Source organism: Vitis riparia, chromosome 7 (genome assembly GCF_004353265.1).
Source record: "Vitis riparia cultivar Riparia Gloire de Montpellier isolate 1030 chromosome 7, EGFV_Vit.rip_1.0, whole genome shotgun sequence".
Classification (NCBI taxonomy): domain Eukaryota; kingdom Viridiplantae; phylum Streptophyta; class Magnoliopsida; order Vitales; family Vitaceae; genus Vitis; species Vitis riparia.
The window spans coordinates 28,865,932-28,892,110 of record NC_048437.1 but is presented as its reverse complement, the minus strand read 5'-3'; the positions used below and the strand labels follow the sequence as shown (position 1 = coordinate 28,892,110).

The window sequence follows — 26,179 nt, the reverse complement described above, 5'->3', positions numbered from 1 at the left end:
TTACCATTGTCACACCAACCATACGAACACAGGACCTTATTCTTCTATCTCAAACGCCCTATGCAAATACACAAAGTCACCATCATGCTTGAATCATTTCCGTGTCCGTGTCCGTGTCCTGATCGCACTTTGCAGATTTCTGTGACACTTAAATTTGGTTAATCACAAAGTTAAACTTGTATCACTCATCCAACCATCTGGAGGTTCAAGGCATTCCCTCAAGTGAAAGGTTCAATTTATTTTTGAAGGATTACATGTAGCTATTGAGGCAGGACCAAAGGAGAAACAAGTGAAAACCCGAGAACATTCAGTAGAAGAAGAAGAAGACAATTACTATAGTTAAAAAATATGACATGAAACATAATTATGCAGGCATAGATATGATCATTTGTCCATTTGGTTGTGTTTAGTCACTTGTGGCAATGGAGATATGCTATTATTCAAGCCCTTAGTCGCCCTCCACATGAGAAAGTAACACTGCATGAAGGGTCAACTGGAACGGTGTAGTAATGTGAGGGCCTCGTAAGGAAAAGGGGCAAGTGAGCTAGCAGATCACAAACACACTCATCATCTACCTCCTTCAACCACCGGCAACAAGCCTCCTCTGCAGAGGATTGTTGGTGTCTGTGCCTGATTCCATGCCTGTGGCTGTGGCTGTGGCTGTGACCATGGCCATGACCATGACCAGGGCTATGGGCATGACTCTGACCAGGTTCATCAGGCGATGGAGGGATTGGGGCCGGATTTGGGTTGAATGGTAGCATTGCGCATGCATGATTCACTAGCGCAAACTGGGAGATGCAGAGTGGGCGGGGAGATGGGGGCATAAATTGGCAATCCACCTTCAGTGTGAGAACCAGTAATATTGTCAGGATCATCAATTTAAGAATCTTGGATGTCTCCATGCTTGTTTCCCTTAATGCTAATTTGTGCCAAGAAACAAGGAGGGGAAGAAGTCATGTAACTCTAGACTGGACCTTGTTTCTACTTAAATACTTGAGCATTCACACGCTTCCTGTTTCCCTTATTTAGGTGTTCTTGTGTGGCAAATAAAAGAGATGGGAATTGCAAAGAGAGTTTAGTTGGTATATTAGAACATATTATGGAGAAGTTTAGGTTTCCAAATGGTTAAAAGGGAGCCTCATCCAATCTATGTGACAAATTGTTAGGTGGTGAGTAAACCTCTAAGCGTGTGCTTCAACACCTATTTTGCTCCTACCACATGTAAAGGGTTGTTTGGGATATGCCTTACTCTCATTGAGAATTCTAGTTAGGAAAAAAGAACCCTAGACTATATTTTCAACCAACCCAAGCACCAAGATGTTGTAGTAGCATCAATGGATCAACTTCATTAAAATAGTATTAAGTAACTAAAGCCCTTCCAACTATACCAAGATCTAGATTCTGTAGCACTATGATCAGTACAAGCAATTTGTATGAAACAACTAAGATGAACGTAATGCCAGGAGAAGACATTGAAAATTCGAATCATTTTCATTCCAAAATCGATTTAACAGTCGTGTTGGCAAAGATGCACTTCGCCTTCTATGTCACATAGAAAATGCAATTCTAGATGCCTTCTGCTTACATTCAATGGAATTTTGCAATAACAAAGTCCCTATCATATAAAGTAGGCCTCTATTAGTGCTAAGGGTGTGAACCAGACTATCACCAAGTGCATTCACAGAAGCGGGAATAATGAGATTCTTGACCCTTCAGACCTTCAGCAAACACCCAAAATTCAGCACTAGCAAGTGCTAACACAATGCCTTATGCCTTCCAAAGTGCAGTCTCCTAAAATGGAGCACTAACCAAAGAGCCCAACAAAAAATTGCCTGATATCAAAATCTGAAAAAGACAGCCCAAAAAAAATCCTGAGGACCAACAATAATTTTACTAAATATTCAGTGTCTTGGTGAATCAGATAGAAAAAGACATTTTCAGGCATGGTTTATGAGAAATATCCAGAATAACCATTGTTGGTGAGTAGAACAGAAAAAGGCAGACAAAAATTGAGAAGGCAAAGTGTTTCCATTCCATTGAATATTGGAAATAATGCGGGAAAGGAAAGGATAATGTTGAAAGTGCATAAAGCAGGACTTCTTTCCCAAGCAGGAAGTTATTACTTTTTTGCTATCAGAATGCAAGAAGGAAATAGATTTCTCCAGCTCTCTTTAAAATAAGCAACCATGCAACCAGGAAAATCTGATTCAGAAATTGCTATCATATTGAACTGTTTCTTCTCACCATCATTGTAGTGTTGAATGTCATATAAATGAGGAAAGGAAAGGATAATGTTGAAAGTCCGTAAAGCAAGACTTCTTTCCCAAGCAGGAAGTTATTACTTTTTGGCTATCTGAATGCAAGAAGAAGGAAAGAGATTTCCCCAGCTCTCTTTAAGATAAGCAACCATGCAACCAGGAAAATGTGATTCAGAAATTGCTATCATATTTGAACTGTTTCTTCTCACCATCATTTTAGTGTTGAATGTCATGTAAATGAGGGAAAGGAAAGGATAACGTTGAAAGTCCGTTCAGCAGGACTTCTTTCCCAAGCAGGAAGTTTTACTTTTTGGCTATCTGAATACAAGAAGGAGGAGATTTCCCCAGCTATCTTTAAGATGAGCAACCATGTAAGCAGGAACATTTATCACATGAAACAAATGAAGCAATTCAGTTATGTTGACACCATGAAACCCCACTTGTCCAATAGCAAGTGATAAGGAAAATCTGATTCAGAAATTGCTATCATATTGAACTGTTTCTTCTCACCATCATTTTAGTGTTGAATGTCATGTAAATGAGGGAAAGGAAAGGATAACGTTGAAAGTCCGTAAAGCAGGACTTCTTTCCCAAGCAGGAAGTTATTACTTTTTGGCTATCTGAATACATGAAGGAAGAGATTTCCCCAGCTATCTTTAAGATGAGCAACCATGTAAGCAGGAACATTTATCACATGAAACAAATGAAGCAATTCAGTTATGTTGACACCATGAAACCCCACTTGTCTAATAGTAAGTGATAAGGAAAATCTGATTCAGAAATTGCTATCATATTGAACTGTTTCTTCTCACCATCATTTTAGTGTTGAATGTCATGTAAATGAGGGAAAGGAAAGGATAACGTTGAAAGCCCGTAAAGCAGGACTTCTTCCCCAAGCAGGAAGTTATTGGTTCTTGGCTATCTGAATACAAGAAGGAAGAGATTTCCCCAGCTATCTTTAAGATAAGCAACCATGTAAGCAGGAACATTATCACATGAAACAAATGAAGCAATTCAGTTATGTTGACACCATGAAACCCCACTTGTTTAATAGTAAGTGATAAGGAAAATCCAATTCAGAAATTGCTATCATATTGAACCGTTTCTTCTCACCATCATTTTAGTGCGGAATGTCTTGTAAATGCTGAGTTTGCACTACCAATGACCTCAATTATTCAATGACATAGAGCAATTCACTTCTGCTAAAATCCAAAGACATGCACAGAATTTTATGAAATGCAACACCCAAAGTAATTTAAAAGAGAGTTTCTACCAAGTCAAGCAGAGCAACTAGGCAAAAGGACCATAAGGAATTCAGCAAAATTAATCTATTCTTTTATTAGTTACCAGGTGAAATGCTCTTTACATGGGACAAAACATTCTCAGTTCTACCTCTTCATTGCACAAAATTCACTTGTTTCATTGCTTCGAATACATCTCAAACAAATGCTTGAGCTAATACACCACCGAATAGTGTTGTGAAATACCTCCTCAAATGGTGTTCCACATTACCTCTCAACTGCACAACTTTAAAAACGCTGTATATGAAGCATCATTTGATTAGTGTCTAACACTTGACTTAGTTCATCTCACCCCGACAGGACTAACTCCGTCACCATGCTTCTTTTCCAAAAGTTCTGCAATTTTTCCATATTAGAGCTGTTCACCAAATTCATGTCCATCTGATTCACCGATCCTCATTGACATCATTTCCATGTCCTTCTGAACTGCTTCCTTCTGCAACCTCGATTGCTCTGCACTCTCCCTATGACCCTCTGCCAACAACTCAAGAAACCTATCTTTTATCTCAACCAACGGATCCTGATCAATCAATTCATCATCCTTGTATGCTTCCCTCAACATTGCTGTTTCTATCCCACCTTTCAGAGACAAATAAAATATCCCAGAATGCCTAGTGAAAACACTTGAAAATGCATTGGAAAACCTATACTCTTCTCTGAACTTCCCCAATATAGGCACCGGAACCCTCTTAAAGAGGGAGAGTGAAAGTAACTCATGAAAAACCCCAACAGTCCTCTTCTCCATTTCAGGAGATGCTTGATCCAAATGTGAAACATCAGCATATGGTGATATATAGTCAAGCTCCATCCAATCCCTAATCCACTCTCTCATTTCCTTCCTAAGAAAAAACCCGTGCGGCAATTTGACATTTAAGGATGGCCTAACCCTGATCCCTGTCGCCCTCTCCTCCTCCTCTGCCCTCCTCTCAATAACTGATTTTGCAAATTCAGGGTTCCATGAAACTAACTCCAAAAAGGATTTACCCTCTCCAGGGCTCCCAGATAACCTAAAATAATCTGGGAATTTTGGTACTAAATTCACCAAAAAATCATTTGGAAACCCAAATTCCCTCTTCACATGTACCAATTTATCTGCACTAATAACCTTATCCTTTGATATCATTAACAATTTACACAATTTCGCAACAATCAACGGCTCATTTTCATGAATAATCCTTTTTTCTTCTTCTAAAAACCTTCTAAGCCCATCGCTGGCACGAAGAAAATCGACGGGTTGGGATTTGGGTTTGATTCGATCAAGATAAGTGTCGAAGAGACCCGGATTTTGACTGAGAAAAGTTTTTATTTTGATCGAAAGACGTAACCTTTCGCGTCGTTTTTCTAGGTATCGAAGTGGTATTACTTGACCCGGTTCGTTTAAGACCTCTTTGACGACCCGGGCACAGAGCCTCCACTGTTTATCATTCTCTATGGCTTGGTCTAGTTTGTGATCTTTCCGCCACACTACTTGCAGGCTAGAAATGGAGGCCGTAAATTGGGTCCAAACCCTAACCTTACAATTTATGAAAATCTGAGAATTAATTGAAGGAGATTTGAAGAGCATACCTGAGACTGGAACAATGACGGAGATTGAATTGGAAATATATGATAGTTCTCAGACTAGGGTTTTAGGGAGATTTGGGGTTTGCTGTTACTTCTGGCGAGAAACGCGGGGAAACTAATGAGTAGGGTAATTTCGAGTTTCATGGCCTGAACTACCTGGGCCAGAGTTGTGGGCTTAAAAACTTGGGCTGGCATAAGACAACCGTATTAAAGCCCAATTTGTTCACGAGCCAAGCTTGAGCTACCCAGGATCCATTTTAATCGGATTATAATTTATGGGCTCTTACCTTTTGATCTTGTTTGTGGGTCTTGAAAGATTAAGGAGAATGTATGGAGGGTAGGAGTTATTAGGGAGAATAAAACAAGAGGACCTAATCATCGAGGAAGATTCATTTCGTCATCTGTAAGAGTGTATTCAGCAACAACAAGAGCAATCTAATTAATCAATGTGTTCTCTCCATCAAAGCGAGAGGAGTCATGTACTTGATGCTTTCAAACTTTGAATAATTTGTTTTTAATAAAAAAAAAAAAAATTATCAAGTTTATGATTATGATATTTTATATAAGATGATGGGTATTGTGGGGCTCCCCTCCACGTATCCCAATTCCAACTCGGACACCTTGACAGGCCAGTACATGTATGCAACTCGTCTAGATCATTCCATCCGGACCATGACCCGTTCCATTTGGCATCAGGTATAAGGAGACCATTTTCCCTTATAGGGTCAGACGACAAGGAGAAGTTGGACTTCCCAAACAAATAAGACTGTCCAATCAAATCTTCAAAACCCCCTGACATGTATAATCATTCACACATGACATGTGAACGACTGATGAAACCTCTTATAACCCTTAAGTTCATTTTAATTAATTGTTGCACATAACCCCAGACCATCAATAGGTTGAGGGGACAGATGGCTGCACAGTTTAAGATCATGGTGCGTCAGCTAATGGTACCTACCAACCACCCAAACTGTGATGATTGCTCAGCCACTTGCAGAATAATCATCATTATAGAAGAATGTCAAAAGTGTCTAGTTATCACTACAATGACATTCTCATCGGTACTATATAAACCCTAAAAAAAAACACAAATGAGGTACACATACACATACGCCTATCTTTTCTCATGAAAGCAGCTTGTTACCGTTAGATGGATTCTTTGAGAGGCACAAAAAAGGGAGGAAATTCGTCTAACTTTCATTAAGTTTGACGAATCTGACTCCAATTGACTCAGAATCAACAGGTATATTAAATTAGGATCGTATCTTTTTAATTAAAGTATTCAAACTTTCATCTATAAGTTTGTAATTAATTTTACACTTTTTAAATTTGAATTAAAATCAACTTGAAGATGGAAAAACCTATATAGTAAAAAAAAGATTACCTTAATCCTCAAGTTTTTTATGAAAATCTTTTAAGTATTATTAAAAACATTATCGACTTAATCAAAGTGCACCCAAAACGTGCATAAGATTTTACAAAAAATCGAGTTAAAATTCATACCTAGATGTCTATTTAAAGTTTTAAACAACTTTCTCCTCTATCTGACGATCCTCGTTGTGTGGTACGAACAAACACCTCTCACGGTTTTAAAACACATCTACATAATTAAAAATAATCAATACTTATATAATGTCGTAAACTTTATCTCTTATCCGTTATAAGATATCATATGTTCATATATATATTTTTTTTTAGCTTCCAATGACTCTTTGCTTCTCATTAAATGCTCAAATAGTTAGCACCAAAATGTCCGGTTCTAAAAAACTTTTTACTAATGGTTAGTTTTACCATAAAGATTAAAGATTCATACACTTTATTTATAAAATATAATACGGTTTTCATCTTTTGAGTTTTATAAAATTTGTAAGTCTAGGTATCATTTGGAAAATTTAAGAATAGGACACCTATTAAGGAAAATTCTAAAATGCTTATTGGACTCTATTAACAAAAGTATAAAGCAATAAGACTTGATTTAAAAGCTATAACATAATAGAAACTTAAATTTGATATTGAAGTTAGGAAATAGTGGACGTACACGGGGATTGCACCAATCCACTACACATTATAACTAACAATTTGTTTTTCTTAATTTTTTGTTTATCATTGTTTAAATATATATATTTTTTCTTATATTTTCTTTCTTTCTTTTCAATTTTAAATTACATAATTGTTTTTATTTTGATCCACCTGGCTGCCAAGGAATCATTCTTTCATATCAGAATGGTAATTATTCTAATTATTTTAAATTAATATGATAGAATATTTAATTATATTAAAACTAGACATGACATTAGAAATTAGAAATTGATAATATATTTAAAAACAAAATTAAAATAATGACATAGTGACATACAAATATAAAAAAAATAAAAATAAATCACTTTTTAAAAAAAATTTATAATTTTTAAAAAATTAAAATTTTTATTTTTTTATAGAGCTAATTTCAAATCACTTTCAATTTTTGCAATATACAAATATAGTATTTTTAAAATAAATTTATCCTATATTTTATAACCGTAGATTTAGCCACGTGGATGAATCAGAACCCGCTAATAAATGCAAATATTTATGTAGAAAAGTTAAAGCTATTTCAACGCATTTATGTATTAGAGTTAAAAGACAATATAATTATATTTGGTGCACAGTACCCCACACAGCATCGGTGGGCCCCACCCCACCGCGACTCACCGCCCTCCGATGCCATCAAGATTCCCCCGACCTCACAATCCAACGGTCAGAATCGTCTCCCAGAAGAAAACACAAACCAAGACTCTGACTGCTCTCTGTGTCCCATCTCCATAATCGCTAATAATGGAACAGTGTTTCTGTGTCTCCAAATCTTCTTATTCTCTCCTGTAAATAATCCATGTCGCTCCTCAATGCCCTAACCCTAGGTTCGATGCCGACCACCGGCGAGTTCGTGCTCCGGACGGAGGACATTGAATTCGGATCGCTCTGGTGGTTTGTCTACGCCGGAGTGTCGTGCTTTCTCGTGCTCTTCGCTGGAATCATGTCGGGGCTCACTCTCGGCTTGATGTCTCTCGGCCTTGTTGAGCTCGAGATTCTCCAGCGGAGCGGGACGTCGGCGGAGAAGAAGCAAGCCGGTCGGTACAATTCGATTCCATAGGTTGTTTCGTGTTTGATTTGTGGAAGAGTGGGGTTGTCCCGTGTTTGGTGGCCGGGAAAATGCGGGAACAGGGGGAAGGACGTTGAAATTTTGGGTGTTGAGCTTTTTTTTTCCCTTCGTTTTTTGGATTAGGGAAAGCGCGAGCTTTTCACTTGAATGAGCTCAATGCAGCTAGTTTAGTGCCTGTTTGTTGAGTTTTTTTTTTTTCTTTGGAAATCAAATGTGTCTGAAGTTTTGATTGGTTAGTGTTTAATTTTTTTTTTAATCCTTTCGTTTTGATACGTGAGATTAAGGTGAGGGAGAACAGGTGACGCAATTCAGTCGTGGTTGGTTTGGTTGCCTTGAAAATTTGGGAAGAGGGAGGAAATTAAAATTTGGAGTCTTCGGCTTTTCCTTATTGCGAATCTTAGAAAACTATGATGTCCACTAAATGAGCTAAACATAACCATAAAAGGGTTCATGTTTGTTTCAGACGGTGAAATAGTGAGATGGGGTCTTCTGTTATTCTTGGAGTGAGGAGTCTGTTTAGGTATTGAATCGTGATGGCAAAACTTTGATTTTATTTTACTCCATGCATTGCAAACTGTAAAGAACTATTAATAAAGATGTTGAATAGAGTATTCCGTGCCAAACCTTTTCTCTTCTCAAGTCACAAAAAAAATAAAGGAAAAGAGAATGAAAAAAGAAGGAATTTTGAATCAGTATTTTCTGATGTTTTTGTCTGGAAGAAATAAGAAATCCAACTCAACTAAGCAGTTAGTTGTACCAGGCCCAGTTGAGTCATGGATGAGATTTTCTAGGGCCCCAGCTGATTCAAAACTTGAAGTAAAAGATGATAATTACTTTCCAGTTCATACATTTTCTCTTCAACCAAATGAAGTTTTATGGAATAGTCCATATCTTATCAACCAACCTAGGCTGTGGTTGCATGTGAAAAATAGAATTTTATTAGCTAAAACAGAAACAAAATTGGCCAATCCTGTTGAGTCACTGTCACTAGATTCCAGGTTACGGGATGAGCTGGTGATTATAGTTCTAATCATATAATAAAGAACAATGACTGCATCTGTAAGAAGGGGTAAATTACTTTATTACTTGGGTTCACATGCACTGTACCCAATCCAGGACATGCTAAAGTATTAAAAGAAATTCAACATAAAGTCTAATCGAACCATTCTATTCCAAAATGGTTGAAGTATTATTAGATCTTTTAGACTTTCGTGTAACTCTGATTCATTATTTAGAAAAGATTAGTGAATCTTCTAACACCTTGCCTTATCATGAAAAGAAAAAGTGCTAACGTCAATTTTTTTTATTTTATTTAAAGAATTGGCTATAAATGGTAAATTGTTATTACCCATGCCACTAGAAATAGATATAATTACCATTTATCAATATTTATTTTAAGTTCAGCTATATCCTCAAGTTCTTCTTCATACTTCATCACTCCCTTTTGTTGTTGTGGGTATCAACTACTCAAGCAGTCCATGCCATAATTTTAGATCATCTGTCAGTGATCAAATTGTAAATTATATGTTCAACATCATAAGATGTTTCCTCTTTGAATAATGTTATCAAGGTAGCTCAGATCTTACCAGGCATATTGCCTTCAAAAGTTTCTGTATCATGTTCTGTTGTTCTCAATATTGTTATTTTCAGTTTACTAAGCACTATCATTGATAAAACATTTTCTAAGTTTTTCACGTGTTAATTTTTGCTAAGTTTGGAATGTTGCCTTTTATCATCTATGCATCTCATTTTGATTGTTGCCTTCTTTATGTTCAGCTGCTATCCTACCAGTAGTTCAAAAGCAACACCAGCTTCTTGTGACCTTGCTTCTTTGTAATGCTTGTGCCATGGAGGTAAGTAATTATAAGAAATGCTTTTCATTTGTCTTTTTGATCTAATGGGAATTCACTTGCATTCATTGAAAATGGGTTTCCTTTAACTTCTTGATTTTCCATATTTAATGGAAGTTTTACAGTACAGTCCATTGCTTTTAAGATCTCTAAATATTTGTAACAATATGTTAGCAAGAGTGTTGGACTACAGCAAGTGAAAAAGGGTTAGAGAAGAAATATGTTTGATTGATAACCAAAATGATTCATTTGAATATGGAATTGTTACTAGGACACTGTACTTTTATTTTTCATTTAATAGGTAGGCATATAGAAGAATGCCAAGAGGGCATAACCCAGGGTGTGCAAGTTGCCCCAAAGGTAGAGCAAGCAAAAGAAGAAAACATGGGAAAGACAAAAAGCAAAAAAACCTCAACTCCATGGACATTCAATGAAGAGGGAATGGGAGGATAGAGTTGTTTGGAAGAGTGATAGCAAAGGCGTTTTCTCTGTAAGGGGGGCTTTATTCTTTGTTGGAGACTAATGGTACGATCCCTTTCCCTTTGAAGATAGTTTGGAACCCCTAGATTCCTTCAAATGCGAGTTTCTTCACTTAGGAGGCTTGTTGGGGGAAAGTTTTGACGTTGGATCAACTACAAAGAAGAGGGTGGATTTTGATTGTGCTTTGTGCAAAAAGGAGTCAGAGTCCATTGATCATATCCTTCTTCATTGTGACAAGGCAAGATTATTGTGGCAGTTGGTGTTCTCCATTTTTGGTGTTTAGTAGGTTATTTCCAAGTCAGTTAAGGAAACCCTCTAAGGGTGGCGTGTTTCTTTTATAGAGAAAAAGCATATGAAGGCTTGGAGAGTTGCTCCTTCTTGCATTTTTTGGACGATCTAGAAGGAAAAAAATAGGAGATTCTTTAATAGTGAGGAATTGTCTGATCAAAGAGTAAAAAAAAATTTTCTAATCAATTTCTCTATGTGAGTCAAGATGTATGTAGATGGTGGCTATACGCATATATTTTATTTTTTAGATCTGTTGGGTATTGGTTGAGGGAGGGAGTATTTTTTTGTACCATCTTTTCTATTTTTTGCTTAGTACTCTTTGTATACGACTTGTATACTCTTGTGTTCTTTTTGCATTTTTAATAGAATCTCTTACTTATAAAATAAAAATGGTCACCCTTCTACTCCTTTGAACACCCGCAACATCTCCTTACCTCCCTACGACCACCCTTCTCCTCAAAGTTATCCCTTTTTATCAAACCTTTAGTAGCAATTTACTATTAAAGCCTCAGTCATCACATTCAAGTCTCCGATGCCCAATCCCACTGATGGGGGAAAGCCTTTTAAAGTTTATTCAAGGAAGAAAGGGAAGACCTAAGTAAACTTTAAGTAGGATTAATATTAATTTGAATTGAATTGAGATTGATATTTGTTGGAATCTAATTAGGATTAGTTAGTTGAGTTATAATATAATTAGAATTTGAGTCATGATAGGTTATTAGAGTTCTAGTAGACTTTGGATGTTATAATTAGAATTAGAATCATAATAGGTTATTAGAGCCTTAGTAGACTTTAGATTTCTTAGAGAAGCCTATAAATAAGCTAATCAATGTAAATCAAAGGGATTTTTTGATATGAATAATATTATATTTTCTTTCATTGCAAGGTTGTAACCCTCAATGGTGAGATTCTATTGATTTCTTCTAAGTGAGACTCTTAGAAGGCCTTAGTGAGACTCTTAAGGTTTTTCATATTTTCTTCATTGTTTCTTCTTTCTCTCTATTTCTTATCTTATAATTTTCTCTACCATAAAATTTATTCTTTGTTCCTCTCCTTACACCTTGAAAAATAAACCCTAGTCCATCTACTCTTAAGTGTAGACAACCATCCTAGGGTTGTCCTACATCAATTTTGGTATCGGAGCCAAAGTTCTTGGCTTGAAGGCATATGCAAATAAGGAGCGGAGCAACTTATGCAAGCATGAGTTCAAAAAAAACTTCTAGCAATCAAGATGCTGCTACAATACGCTTGGAGGAAATTTCAGCCATCATGAAGTTATTAAAAAAGAGTCAAGAAAAACGACCAATTGAAGAGGAGATTGCAAGTCATCAATTTAGACAATCGCCAAGTCGATCACGCGAAGAACAAGACAATTTTATGATGGTGACTCAAAGAAGGGCCAGACTTTTTGAGCTAGATGATGATGTGACTAAAAAGGTACGTCTTGAAGTTGCTGAATTTTATGGAAAACTAAATCTAACAGCTTTTCTTGATTGGATTATGTCAATGGAAGATTACTTTGATTGGTATGCAATGCCCAAAAATAGAAATGTTTGTTTTGTGAAGGCAAAGTTGAAAGGAGCAGCACGTCTATGGTGGCATAATATTGAGAATCAAGTTCATAGAACTGACCAACCACCTATTGACACATGGGACGAGATGAAGTTGAAGATGAAGGAGCACTTTCTCCCAACTGATTATGAACAACTTGTGTATACAAAATTGTTTTCCTTTAAACAAGGTACCAAGTCCGTTGAAGAATGTACAGAAGAATTCCATGAATTGAGCATTTGAAATCAAGTACGGGAAAGTGATGCTCAACTTGCAACCCGCTACAAAGTTGGACTTTGAATGGAGATTCAACTTGAGATGATAGCTGCACACACTTATATCGTAGATGATGTTTATCAACTAGCCCTCAAAATAGAAGAAGGCCTCAAATTTTGGGTTTCCAAGCGTCCAAGTTCACAAATTGGGAGCACTTTCTCCAACAGGACAACAAGCAAACCTTTAAGCACATCAAATTTTAGAACTTCTAATCATGTGAATGGTGGGGGCAACACTCAACAAACTTCGAATGTGGCTCATAAAAATGGTAATGAGGGTAAAACTTCAATGAGTATTGGAGATAGAAAAGTAGACGTGACTCCTTTATGCTTTAAGTGTGGTGGGCATAGTCATTATGTTGTTGTATGCCCAACCAAAGGTTTACACTTTTGTGTTGAAGAACCAGAATTTGAATTGGAGAGTTACCCAAAGGAAGAAGAAACCTACAATGAAGATGAAGTTAGTGAAGAATGTGACTACTATGATGGTATGACAGAAGGGCATAGTCTTGTAGTACAACCTTTACAAGCTGTTCCAAAGGTAAAAGGAGAAGAAGATTGGCGACATACTAGCATTTTCCAAACACGTATTTCTTGCCAAGGGAGATTATGCACCATGATCATTGATGGAGGTAGCAGTTTGAACATAGCTTTGCAAGAACTTGTTGAGAAGCTAAACCTTAAAACAGAGATACATCCAAATCCATTCAGAGTAACATGGGTTAATGACACCTCTATCCCGGTAAGTTTTCGTTGCTTAGTAACATTCCTTTTTGGTAAGGACTTTGAAGATTTTGTATGGTGTGAGGTCTTACCCATAAAAATAAGTCATATTTTACTTGGAAGACCTTGACTCTTTGATAAAAGAGTTCAACATGACGACTATGAAAATACATATGCTCTCATGCACAACGGACGTAAGAAGATCTTTCGTCCAATGAAAGAAGTCCCTCCAATTAAGAAGTCAGAGGAAGAGGCACAACCAAAAAAGGTACTTACTATGTGTCAATTTGAAAATGAGAGTAAGGAAACTAAAGTTATTTTTGCTTTAATGGCTCGGAAAGTGGAAGAATTTAAAGAAAAAGATAAGGAATATCCAGCAAACGTACGTAAAATCCTTGATGACTTTTCTGACTTGTGGCCTGCAGAGTTACCTAATCAACTCCTTCCTCTGTGTGACGTACTACATGCCATTGATTTGATTCCCTGTGCATCATTACCAAATTTACCAACCTATATAATGAATCCAATAGAGCATGCTGAATTGAAAAGGCAAGTTGATGAATTACTTACTAAAGGCTTTATTCGTGAAAGCCTAAGTCCTTGTGGAGTTCCTGCCCTATTAACACCAAAGAAGGATGGATCATGGCGGATGTGTGTGGATAGTCGTGTAATCAACAAAATCACAATCAAGTATCGGTTTCCAATTCCAAGACTTGATGACATGCTAGATATGATGGTTGGATCAGTAATCTTCTCAAAGATTGATCTAAGAAGTGGATATCATCAAATACGTATTAGACCAAAGGATGAATGGAAGACATCTTTCAAAACTAAAGATGGATTGTATGAGTGGTTAGTCATGCCGTTTGGACTAACCAATGCTCCAAGTACCTTCATGTGGATTATGATGCAGGTGTTGAAACCTTTTATTGGACGATTTGTTGTTGTCTATTTTGATGATATTCTTATATAAAGTTGATCTTGTGAAGATCATGAGGAACACTTGAAACAAGTAATGCGCACTCTTAAGGTTGAAAATTTTTACATTAATTTGAAAAAATGTACTTTCATGAGTCCTAGTGTTGTATTTCTTGGCTTTGTTGTGTCTTTTAAGGGTTTTGAAATAAATCCAGAGAAGATCAAAGCTATTGTTGATTGGCCAGTACCAATAAATATCCATGAGGTGCAAAGCTTCCATGGAATGGCTACATTCTATCGACGATTTATTCGAAATTTCAGCTCTATTATGGCCCCAATTACTAAATGCATGAAACCTGATTTATTTATTTGGACCAAGGCGGCCAACAAGGCATTTGAAGAAACAAATCCAAGATGGTGAACCCTTCTCCTATCCTACGTCTACTAGACTTTGAGAAAGTATTTGAGGTGGCTTGTGATGCTTCCCATGTGGGAATTGGAGCAGGTCTTAGCCAAGAGGGACATCCTGTGGCTTTCTTTAGTGAGAAGGTCAATGAGGCAAAGAAAAAATACTCCACATATGATCTTGAATTCTATGCGGTGGTGCAAGCGATTAGGCATTGACAACATTATCTCAGTTACAACGAATTTGTTTTGTATTCGGATCATGAAGCCTTGCGATATCTTAATTCTCAAAAGAAGCTTAACTCTCGACATGCAAAATGGAGTAGTTTTCTTCAGCTATTTACCTTTAATTTAAAGCATTGTGCAGGAATTGAAAATAAAGTAGCCGATGCCCTTAGTAGGAAGACCCTTCTCCTAGTAAACATGTCAGCTACTACAATTGAATTTGAAGAATTAAAGTATTGCTATGACAATGATGCTGATTTTGGAGATGTTTATTCCTCTCTTTTGAGTGGTTCAAAAGCAACACGTATTGATTTCCAGATTTTAGAAGGGTACTTGTTTTATAAAAATCGTTTATGCTTACTAAGGACTTCCCTACGTGATTATGTCATATGGGAACTTCATGGAGGCGGAATGGGTGGACATTTTGGACGAGATAAGACCATTGCTTTGGTGGAAGATTGCTTCTTTTAGCCTAGTTTAAAGAAGGATGTTTGGAAGGTTATCAAACAATGTTGAGCATGTCAAGTAGGAAAAGGTTCAAAGCAAAATACATGGTTATATACACCGTTACCAATTCCATCCAAACCTTGGGAAGACTTGAGCGTGGATTTTGTACTTGGATTACCAAGGACACAACGGGGCTTTGATTCTATATTTGTTGTGGTTGACAAATTTTCCAAAATGACACATTTTATCCCATGTAAGAAGGCTTCGGATGCTTCTTATATTGCTGTCTTGTTCTTTAAAGTAGTTTGATTGCATGGATTACCACAATCCATTGTTTCTAATCGCGATGTCAAGTTTATGAGCTATTTTTGGAAAACTTTGTGGGCCAAGCTAGGTACTCAATTAAAATTTTCAAGTTCTTTTCATCCTTAAACTGATGGACAAACAGAAGTTATTAATCGCAGCCTTGGTAATCTTTTGAGATGCATTGTGAGAGATCAGTTGAGAAATTGGGACAATGTCTTACCACAAGCCGAATTTGCTTTCAATAGCTCCACTAATCATACTACTGGGTACTCACTTTTTGAAGTGGCATATGGGTTGAAACCTAAGCAACCTATTGATCTTATACCATTACCTACTTCTGTTCGCACTAGCCAAGATGATGATGCATTTGCACGTCATATACGAGATATACATAAAAAGGTACGAGAAAAGATCAAAATCAATAATGAGAACTATAAAGAGACAGCAGATGCACGTCAAAGATATATTCAGTTTCAAGAAAGTGATCTAGTGATGGTTAGTCTACAACCCAAAAGATTTCATCTGAGCACATATCAAAAGCTTCGAGCTAAGAAAGCGGGTCCATTTTGGGTACTAAAGCGGTTGGGTGAGAATGCTTATTTGTTAGAGCTCCCTTCAGACTTGCATTTTAGTCCAATATTTAATGTGGAAGATTTGTATATCTACCATGGCCATCACATCAATGTAAGTGAAGAGTTGAATCTTCAATTACCACCTACTCTTAGCCCACGTTCTGAGATTGAGTATGTTCTTGATGATCAACTTATGTCTACTCGACAAGGTGGATACCAAAATTTTTTGGTGAAATGGTGATGCAAACCACACTATGAGAATACATGGATTACGACGACGGATTTTCAGAAGTTAAACCCCGATCTCTATGAATTATATCAAGCATCTAACTTGTCGGAGCTGAGTTCTTTCAAGCCAGGGGGAATTGATGGGGGAAAGCCTTTTAAAGTTTATTCAAGGAAGAAAGGGAATACCTAAGTAAACTTTAAGTAGGATTAATATTAATTAGAATTGAATTGAGATTGGTATTTGTTGGAGTTTAATTAGGATCAGCTAGTTGAGTTATAATATAATTAGAATTTGAGTCATGATAGGTTATTAGAGTCCTAGTAGAATTTGGATGTTATAATTAGAATTAGAATCATAATAGGTTATTAGAATCCTAGTAGACTTTGGATTTCTTAGAGAAGCCTATAAATAGGCTAATCAATGTGAATAAAGGGATTTTTTTATATGAATAATATTATATTTTCTTTCATTGCAAGGTTATAACCCTCAATGGTGAGATTCCATTGATTTTTTCTAGGTGAGACTCCTAGAAGGCCTTAGTGAGACTCCAGGGTTTTCCATCTTTTCTTCATTGTTTCTTCTTTCTCTCTATTTCTTATCTTATAATTTTCTCTTCCATAAAATTTATTCTTTGTTCCTCTCCTTACACCTTAAAAAATAAACCCTAGTCCATCTACTCTTGAGTGTAGGCAACCATCCTAGGGTTGTCCTACATCACCCACCCTACCTTGTAGTGCAGCAAATGCATCTTCTTCTCCTTCCCAACACAGTCACTCCTCTTCAAGACAACCTTTTGCGATTACCTAACTAATTTGTTATAAATGTTAAAGGAGGATTCATGTCATTCAACCCAAGTAGTTGAGATTGTGGTTTTGTTCACATCAACATTTTGTTAGCAAGTACACTTCTATTTTAATTTTTCACTTTTTTTAGTATTTTACATAACAAAACTTCTGTGAACGTTAGGTAAGAAATGGCAATTCTCATACAGGAATGAAATATTTACTGTGATATGCAATATTTGTATCACTACATCATGGGAAGCAATAGATGTTTTTAATGTGGTTATTTATATGAATCTGTCTCCAAAGGTTTGAGCTTGGAGTTCATTCTTTATTATTGTTCAATGGAATCTGCTCTAAGTCACTCTTTTGTGTTTTCTTGTTTGTTTCTGTTGTTCCTTGAGTTCCTCCTCATACTTAGGCATTGCTCTTTTTCCTTTGCAATGAATTGTTTATTCATATGAAGGTTCCTAAGAGTCGATTTCCTAAAAATTTATCATGTGTCCCACTTTTGTTGATTATCTTTGGCATTTCACTTCTTTTATGAAAAGGGTTTTTTGTCCATCATTGAATATTGATCTATTCTGACTGTTGCTTTTGCAGGCCCTTCCTATATACCTTGACAAAATTTTTCATCCCTTTGTTGCTATTTTGCTATCTGTAACTTTCGTTCTAGCTTTTGGAGAGGTACATTCTGTTTCTTATTCATAATGCTTCACTTGAAACAAGTGACCTTAAATGGTTTACATAAATTAAACTATCTTGTTTCTTACCTTATTGGCCAGATTATTCCACAAGCCATATGCACAAGATATGGACTCTCTGTGGGTGCAAATTTTGTGTGGCTGGTGCGCATTCTGATGATCATTTGTTATCCAATTGCTTTCCCTATTGGAAAGGTAACTTTCACAATGGATAACTGAATATTGTTTCTTTAGAAAAGAACTTGACATAACTTATGCATAGAGCTGATATACAAAACTCCGAAAAAGAGTTATGGTTTTCTTACCTTATTATTTTATTTTGTAATTTGGTAACATACAACACTTCAACGAATTACTGTTCCATGTACAATGAGATAGCATTAAAATTTATGAAAGAAATACTGAGATGAATTCTCTAGGTGATAAAGCTAAAAATAATACATGAGAAATAAAGTGTTCCTTTTCTGCAATAACAAATAAGATCCTCCTGAAGCCCCATTCTGGACAGGCTGATAATTGAATGCTCTTGAGGATAGGTTTTAATAGAGACCTAGACCCATGATTAATTAAGGTTGCAGAAGCTCTTTTGTAACTGTATGACTTGATTTGCAATGATACACAGTTGTCACCATGCCTCAGAATTGCAGTGCATGAGGTTGTAAAGCAATTGGGTTTGATACATTTTTAATGTATGTTCAGTTACGCAAACAAAATATTCAAAAGTGGTCACTAATCATAGTATAAGAGTTAAAGAATGCTAACGTCATAACGATTATGCATCGGAAAGCAAATTGTAATGTGTAAGGTTGATATATTGTGCCTGAGCACTTCCCTTTTTTCTCTGATTTTTCCTTGATGGAATGACATTGATTATTTTTTCTGCAACTCTGATAGTGTCTCAAAGCATCTTCCAGTTAAGTAGCACTCATTGTTTTCAAGATTCCCTATTGCAGAAATGTTTAATGTGATATTGTGTTTCACAAAATAATTTCTGCATTCTTTTAGCATATTTCTAGCTTAACATGGTTTCAGGTTCTAGATGCTGTTCTCGGACACAACGATGCTTTGTTTAGGAGAGCTCAGTTGAAAGCTCTGGTCTCGATCCACGGTCAGGAGGTAATCCACTTGAACTGGAAGTTGTCTTAGAAGGCACTAATCAGTTGCTCGGATCAATTGATGATAGCATTGTTTTTATTATGAAAAATGACAAGATACATCTATGTTACTAGATCAAATGACATCTTGCTTTTGCCCATTTTAGGCTGGTAAGGGGGGTGAACTCACGCATGATGAGACAACTATTATCAGTGGAGCACTAGACTTGACAGAAAAGGTATTTATTGTGGAGGAAAAAAAAAAGCATGCATTCTAGAGGCCTCTCTCCCCATTTTTTTAAAAAGCATTTTGTCCATAGCAAATCTTTTCAATTTTTTAGCCATCTCATTTTGCATAAGACAAAGATTAGTTGTCAACCATACACAAGGAAGATATAAGTAGACCTCTAATTTAGTCACCTTCTATTGGAAAAGGAACACTCCTTTAAATATAGCATTGAAGATCACAACAACTATTTATTTCATAATTTATTTTCATTCAGGTAGGGTGGAAATATGATTTAATTGTCACTACTACCTACATTCAAAACTGAGAAAGGTTTACATTCATGGTGCATGGCAGGTGGTCCCTACATATGAGTACTATCTGGCCCATTTCACAGCCATAATGTATAACTTAATAATATCTTTACTGATTCAAAACTATTCTAGTTCGCTTTCAACTCCACGTTTACATCATGGTTGTTAATCATTAGACATGCACTAATTTTTAAGTTTCAAGTCTACTTGGTATTAGGTGAAAATATCCATGCAATTATCTTGTTATCTTTGTCTATAAAATGATCATAAGACTAAAGTTTCTTGGGAAATGAGCAGACTGCGGAGGAGGCTATGACACCTATTGAATCAACATTTTCCTTAGATGTCAATTCAAAATTGGACTGGTGAGTTCCACTCCATGGTCTTTTTCTTTTTTTCTTATTCTGCCACTGCTCTTACTTTTATTTATTTATTTTTGTTGTGAAATCAAAATCAATGAAAATAATAGTTTGTTATTTTTCCAAAATGAATGGTAGCTGTTGCTGTTGGGAACTCTTTTTCTGTAATTAAGTATACATTTGGATAGCTATCCAGGGCCATTGGGATTGTGGAAGAAAAGAATGCAAGGATTTTTTGGGAGCTCAGGAAATTACATTAAGGCCCAACGACTCTATCCTGATCTGTATAAAAACTCCTAGTTGCTTGCTGTTATTGATGTCTACTACCTACCAGGCAGACGATACTAGGGAATGAATGGATTGTACAACAGATATACCTGATATTAGAGTAGCAAAGCTAAGCTGCTCTCAAAGGGTGTCCAAAAATGAAAAAGCTCTCTGGAGTTGAAGATCTCTAATTAGGATCATGAAACAATTCCATGTTCTATATTATGTAACTTTGCTTTTTGCGGGTGCACACAATGAGTTTCCCAAACACGGTCAAAGGCATTTACTGCAACAGGGGGCTTGTTTTTACTTGAATGAACTCAGAGTGCACTTTTCCCATATTGTTTCTTAATTGTTGCCTCACCTGCCATTTGCTCAATTTGAAGGACATCATGCCATTCCATCTTGTTCCATATTGCTTGTGTTCAGGACAGCAGTGTACATCAGTGACCTTTTGGGAATCAGGATGGAGTTCTTAGGCCTTAAGTGCAAGCTCCTATAAAATCATTGTGTTGTGTTCTTCTCTGTGATCTTCATGGTGCCCAATGTCCTCACCTTTCTTAAGGTCAATCCTTGATCCTAAAAACCAAGAACGTACTTTAAATTTATGCAATAGACAAAAAGTCCAACTTCAGTTTAGGCAGTCAATATATAGGATAGAAGTAATCAAGCAGCTTCTCTATTATTGTTTGATAACAAAAACATTCAATCTCATCTTTTTTTTTTTCATAAATAACTATGTAAGTTTGTATATTCATGCATGTTATACTGTTTGTGGCACAGATGGCTGTGCTATTGTGAACCCTAGGGACTTCTTCATTTCATCCCTCAAGGATGTGCTCAACAGTCATCTAATGCACAAGTGCACACATGCATATATGACTTAAAAATTCAATTGTTACCCATTGAATCAAATCTTCATGGTATCATACCTTTTCAAAGATTTTAATTTGAGGTCTTCTTTTGGGGAAATGAATTCTCCTGGTTTCTTTCTTAATTGATGCTTTAGTATGGAATTGTGGGTTTACTCCGACAGGGTACAACTTGAATGATGAGATGATTACTTTTTTTTAACAGGCATTTGAATCTGGATATATTTATATGCTTAAAATGTTCCAATTATGTATAATAAAAAGCTTTGGGTTTGCCTATCAAAAAAATAAATAAATAAAAAGTTTTGGCTTGGAGGAGAGAGAGAGAGAGAGAGAGATCAGGGAGTGGGTTCATTTCCAAAGTAACTGTATGCATATCCTTCCAGTTTAAAAGCATATAGTTTCTTACCTTACAATGCAGGGAAGCAATTGGAAAGATTCTTGCACGAGGTCATAGTCGCGTTCCTGTCTATTCTGGGAATCCAAAAAACATTATCGGACTCTTATTGGTCGGTGTAGTTGTGATGACATTTGGCTTAGAACAAAAATTTTATTTTGACTATGATTTCTTGTTATAGGCAACCAGCTGATTGTAGAATGGTTACTCCTGTTTTTAGGTGAAAAGTCTTCTCACTGTTCGAGCTGAAACAGAGACTCCGGTCAGTGCCGTTTCCATCCGGAAAATTCCTAGGTATGCTATTTTATCGTTTATTTACTTTTTAGTTTTTGTCTTTATTTTTCTATTAAAAAGCATGAAATTTCATGCATTGTTATCCAGGGTTCCGGCAGATATGCCTTTGTATGATATCCTCAACGAATTTCAAAAGGGAAGCAGTCACATGGCAGCTGTAGTGAAGGTTAAAGGAAAAAACAAGAATCCTCTGCCTAAAGGTGATGGTGAGAGATTTGAAGAAAACAAAGTTGCCAATGGGAATTCTCAATACACTACCCCCTTGTTAGCCAACGACAATGATAAATCAGAGAATGTTGTTGTTGATATTGACAAGGTCCCAAAGCCTACCAATACAAACAAGCAAATCCCTTCTCAACAAAATGGTGCCACAACAAATAGCTTGCCTCATTTGCCTGAGGATATTGAAGATGGGGAAGTCATTGGGATCATCACCCTGGAGGATGTTTTTGAAGAACTTCTGCAAGTAAACTCTGCTTCCTCATTCCATTTTCCACATCATATAGAATATCCATTTGGTGCATCTGACCTTTTTGTCAGTTGCAGCTCAGGCTAATTAATGTGCAAAGTTGATGCTCCTAATAGTTCTTACCATTTGTGATCTAACTTTAATCAATTAAAGCCATGTAGTGATAAAGTCATTTGATTACTGTGGTATTAGTAGTTCTTCTACATGAACGCTCTATTATTCATTTTTTTTTGTTTTCGTATATATGCAGTCTATAGTTTCCTGATAGTTTTTTATGTTCTCATCTCAATGCAGGAGGAAATTGTAGATGAGACGGATGTATATGTTGATGTACATAAAAGGTATTTTAGGAACATACATTACTGAGTTTTGTTGTCATCCTTCCTGATTAAATGTGATGATGGAATATATCATGGTTTTACAGGATACGTGTAGCTGCAGCCGCAGCTGCTTCATTTGTGGCCCGTGCCCCATCAAGTCGGAGATTGACTGGTCAAAAGCCGGCAGTAAGTGAACATCAGATTTTGAATTTTCATAGTCATGTCTCTTTGTTATTATCATAGAATAGCAAAACATGTATGCTGGTTTGGTGGTTGGAAATCATAGTAAAACATGTTGGTCATGTTAAACCAAAAGTGGGATATCTCTATTTGGTGTTGTGTTTTCATAAAACATTTGCGTTTTTGACCAAACCTCTATGGAAAATGTTAAAACACCAAGTGTTCTTTGAATAGACTTTCTGTTTTTTGTTTTTAAAATAGAAACTTCTATATAAAAGTAGAACATCTTATACAAAAAAGTATATTTTATTTAAATAAAAACTTCTATTTAAAATTTGAGGTAATATATTTTTTTATACCACCATTTCTTTAAACAGTTTTTAAAACCGTTACTTTTTCAATGTAAGCCTCTATTAGTTCTTATGAAAGTTACGACTATTTTCTGATTTTAAAAACAAAAAATAAAAAGTATCTCCAAATGGACACTAAAAACCTATTTCTTTCTTTTTTAACAGAAGTTCCTGTCTCTGCATAAGCAAGAGGCTGGTAGCTTAAGTAGTTAACCGGAAAGTTAAGCTTCTCATGAGTTTTGCATGTTGTAGAACACCATTTCTTGGTTAGATGTCACTGGTGTTCTTTTCAATCACCCTGAAAATATCCCTTTTTTCCTCTTTCTGAAACCTAGTTTGTTACTTTCAATGCAAAATCCAAAGGTTACTAAAAAATAAACTTGGCATTAATTGTCCAAGATCAACCAAATAACATTAATTGACTTATTACCCCACTGTTTTTCATTATAAAATGAACTCAAATCCACTCCCCTGAATCCCCTTATTTAGTTTTCCTACTTAGAACTCTTAAGTGGATGAAAATTTCAATAATGCAAATCCTTCAATAAGCAGAGATTGGTAGAGGATTCACTCTGGGGTGGGGGGCAGGGGGCAGCAGTATATCCATATTCAACCTTTGTGTTTCCTCTTTAGTTATTTGCCTTTAATATATATATATTGCTTATTAAGAAAACCGAGTCTGAATTGCCTATGATTTGGTTTAGGCTTTCATGGTAGGCTATAAGATAAAATTTTAGGGGAAGTTACAGAAAAGAACATTCTCCAAAGTTCGAAAAGCTTTTGCTAAACACTAGTGCCTTAAGAATTTAGAATCCAATAGCCTGAAACCTTAATGGTTCCTCGGACATCTAATGTTAGTTCAGGGCCAAAAGCTGTGCAACATAGTGTTGATGGTCATTCGCCTTCTACTGAATTTCAGATGAACTTAAAAAATAAATTGAACCTTGGATAAACACAATTAAATCTTGGAAATGATGTTTACAATGAAAACATTTAGATCAGTGAGCTGATGATTTTTTCTTTTTTCTTGGTGATCGATCCTTCAGGGAGGCCAAAGCAGACAAGGACCCCCAAAGAAGTCTGCAGAGGATGATTCTTTTTGGGCCAAGTCACCTGGGAATCTCGGGGATACTCTTCTGGGCAGCAAGAGATGAATAAATGTTTCTCCCTGGGAAATCTAGCTGTATCCTACTGGTAGATCGCATCATCAAAACCAGCTATTTAAATCTGTTATGATTTTCCTGAGTGTAATTTGTAAAAACCACTGCACTAAGTGTTGTTCTTGGTTTCATTTTTCACTAGAGTTTTGATGGTTTACAAGGAAAGTGAACAGTTTTTCCTGGGAATGTAAATTTTGATGGTTGCCACTATCTCTCATTGGATTTGTATAACATATAACAGCTGAGCCTCCTGAGTTTCCCTGCATTTGTAGTTGTCTGCTAAGAACATAGGCCCATCTCCCAAATTGGTAGTATAATGGGTAAAATTGTAATTTAGAAATTATTAATTAATTAAAGTAATTTAATAAAGGTAAATAGGTCTTTTTGTATTTAAAATCTCTAGATATAAATTAGATTTTTTCTACTTTTTTTATTCAAAAAACCCTTTTTCAGAGAGAGCAAAAGACTGAAAATTTGGAGGTTAGGTTTGAAGATCAATTTTTTTAGATAAGATTTTTAATTCTTAAATTAATATTTTATATTCGTTAATTAGTTTTGAACGCTTTAGATATTATTTGGAATATCTCAATTTTGATTAGAGTTCGTTTAATTAATTAATAGGTCAAAAAATTTAAAAATTTATTAACATAATTTGATTTATTAATGGAGATTGATAGATTATGATTACTTAAATGAATAGATCTAAAATAATAATAATAAATAAATAAATAAAATAAGAGTAGCGTGATTTTTTAGAATGGTGAAGAAGAAAAAAAAAATGATAATAATGTAGATGTGTGTCGTGTAGCAAAAGGTTTAAAAAAAAAAATGATGCGCATGGGTGTCCAGGAGAAACAAAAGAAGAAGAGGAAAAAAAAAGTGGTATTATTATAATAATAATAATAATGGGTGTAGTTGATGGGTTGGAGTAATGGTGTTGCAGGGTCTTTGAAAGTAATAATAATAATAATAATAATAATATATATATATATATATATATATATATATATATATATATATATATATATATATATATATATATATATATATATATATATATATATATATATATCTTATGTGGGTAGATGAACAAGTTATAAGAACAAAACTCTTAGATAAAGAAATTCTATTTGAATTTGCCAACCCACCTGATGAAAGGAGTATAAACACTTTAAAGGATCAGGTGATTCAAGCTAAAGAAAACCAAGTTAATCTCTTAAAGCATGAGATTAATCTTGTTAGAATAGAAGAACAATTGAAAATTAAGAAAACTCAATATGCGATAAAAAAATTTAAGGATAAGATTATTGGAGAAGTTTGCTCTAACATTCCTAATGCGTTTTGGCACATGAAACAACATGAGATATAATTACCTTATGAGCCAGACTTTAGTGAGAAGAATATTCCCACTAAAGCCAAACCTATTCAAATGAATAAGGAGTTGTCTAGATATTGTGAAAAAGAAATACATGATCTTCTTGATAAAAAGTTGATAAGGAAGTCTAAGTCTCCTTGGAGTTGTTAAGCTTTCTATGTTCAGAAACAAGCTGAATTAGAAAGAAGAACACCTAGACTAGTCATCAACTACAAGCCTCTTAATGAGGCATTAAAATGGATTAAGTATCTTATTCCAAATAAGAAAGACCTCCTATAAAGGTTAGTTAAGTCTAAAGTATTCTATAAGTTCAACATGAAATCAGGATTTTGGCAAATCCAGATTGCAGAAAAAGATAGATATAAGATAGCCTTCGTGGTTCCCTTTGGACATTATGATTGGAACGTAATGCCCTTTAGTCTTAAGAATGCACCTTTAGAATTCCAAAACATAATGAATGAAATCTTTAACCAGTTTTTT

At 35.6% G+C, this 26,179-nt stretch overlaps 4 protein-coding genes across 4 annotated transcripts; 1 reads left to right on the top strand and 3 right to left on the bottom strand.

Annotated features, from left to right (window-relative positions):
• Window positions 1–313: 313 nt before the first annotated feature.
• LOC117917353 (zinc transporter 7) lies at window positions 314–1,018 on the bottom strand. The gene has a single exon (XM_034833595.1). The coding sequence runs from the start codon at window positions 903–905 to the stop codon at window positions 441–443; it is 465 nt and encodes a 154-aa protein (XP_034689486.1). The 5' UTR covers window positions 906–1,018; the 3' UTR covers window positions 314–440.
• A 254-nt stretch (window positions 1,019–1,272) lies between these two features.
• On the bottom strand, window positions 1,273–3,487 carry LOC117917354. Its single transcript, XM_034833596.1, has 4 exons — window positions 3,375–3,487; window positions 3,074–3,217; window positions 2,772–2,915; window positions 1,273–2,613 (listed from the first exon to the last, which is right to left on the bottom strand). The coding sequence occupies exons 1-4, from the start codon at window positions 3,378–3,380 to the stop codon at window positions 2,491–2,493; spliced, it is 417 nt and encodes a 138-aa protein (XP_034689487.1). The 5' UTR covers window positions 3,381–3,487; the 3' UTR covers window positions 1,273–2,490.
• An 87-nt stretch (window positions 3,488–3,574) lies between these two features.
• Window positions 3,575–5,487, bottom strand: LOC117917352 (protein WHAT'S THIS FACTOR 1 homolog, chloroplastic). The gene has a single exon (XM_034833594.1). It carries the CDS (start codon window positions 5,124–5,126, stop codon window positions 3,915–3,917), a length of 1,212 nt encoding a protein of 403 aa, XP_034689485.1. The 5' UTR covers window positions 5,127–5,487; the 3' UTR covers window positions 3,575–3,914.
• Window positions 5,488–7,922: 2,435 nt separating this feature from the next.
• Window positions 7,923–24,589, top strand: LOC117919010 (DUF21 domain-containing protein At4g14240). The gene is made up of 13 exons (XM_034836018.1): window positions 7,923–8,235; window positions 10,044–10,120; window positions 17,922–18,005; window positions 18,104–18,217; window positions 19,055–19,138; window positions 19,284–19,355; window positions 19,954–20,021; window positions 21,576–21,663; window positions 21,772–21,845; window positions 21,933–22,311; window positions 22,609–22,655; window positions 22,739–22,820; window positions 24,211–24,589. Exons 1-13 carry the CDS (start codon window positions 7,998–8,000, stop codon window positions 24,316–24,318), a joined length of 1,515 nt encoding a protein of 504 aa, XP_034691909.1. The 5' UTR covers window positions 7,923–7,997; the 3' UTR covers window positions 24,319–24,589.
• Window positions 24,590–26,179: the final 1,590 nt, after the last annotated feature.

Bases quoted from the DNA above. Each gene is read 5' to 3' on its own strand.
- LOC117917354 (XM_034833596.1), bottom strand. The intron at 2,916-3,073 runs GTGAGAAGAAAC...CTCATCTTAAAG, and splicing joins CATTCAACACTAAAATGATG to ATAGCTGGGGAAATCTCTTC. The intron at 2,614-2,771 runs GTGAGAAGAAAC...CTCATCTTAAAG, and splicing joins CATTCAACACTAAAATGATG to ATAGCTGGGGAAATCTCCTC.
- LOC117917352 (XM_034833594.1), bottom strand. From the start codon at position 5,126: ATGCTCTTCAAATCTCCTTCAATTAATTCTCAGATTTTCATAAATTGT.
- LOC117917353 (XM_034833595.1), bottom strand. From the start codon at position 905: ATGGAGACATCCAAGATTCTTAAATTGATGATCCTGACAATATTACTG.
- LOC117919010 (XM_034836018.1), top strand. From the start codon at position 7,998: ATGTCGCTCCTCAATGCCCTAACCCTAGGTTCGATGCCGACCACCGGC. The intron at 21,846-21,932 runs GTATGCTATTTT...ATTGTTATCCAG, and splicing joins TCCATCCGGAAAATTCCTAG to GGTTCCGGCAGATATGCCTT. The intron at 22,312-22,608 runs GTAAACTCTGCT...ATCTCAATGCAG, and splicing joins TTTTTGAAGAACTTCTGCAA to GAGGAAATTGTAGATGAGAC.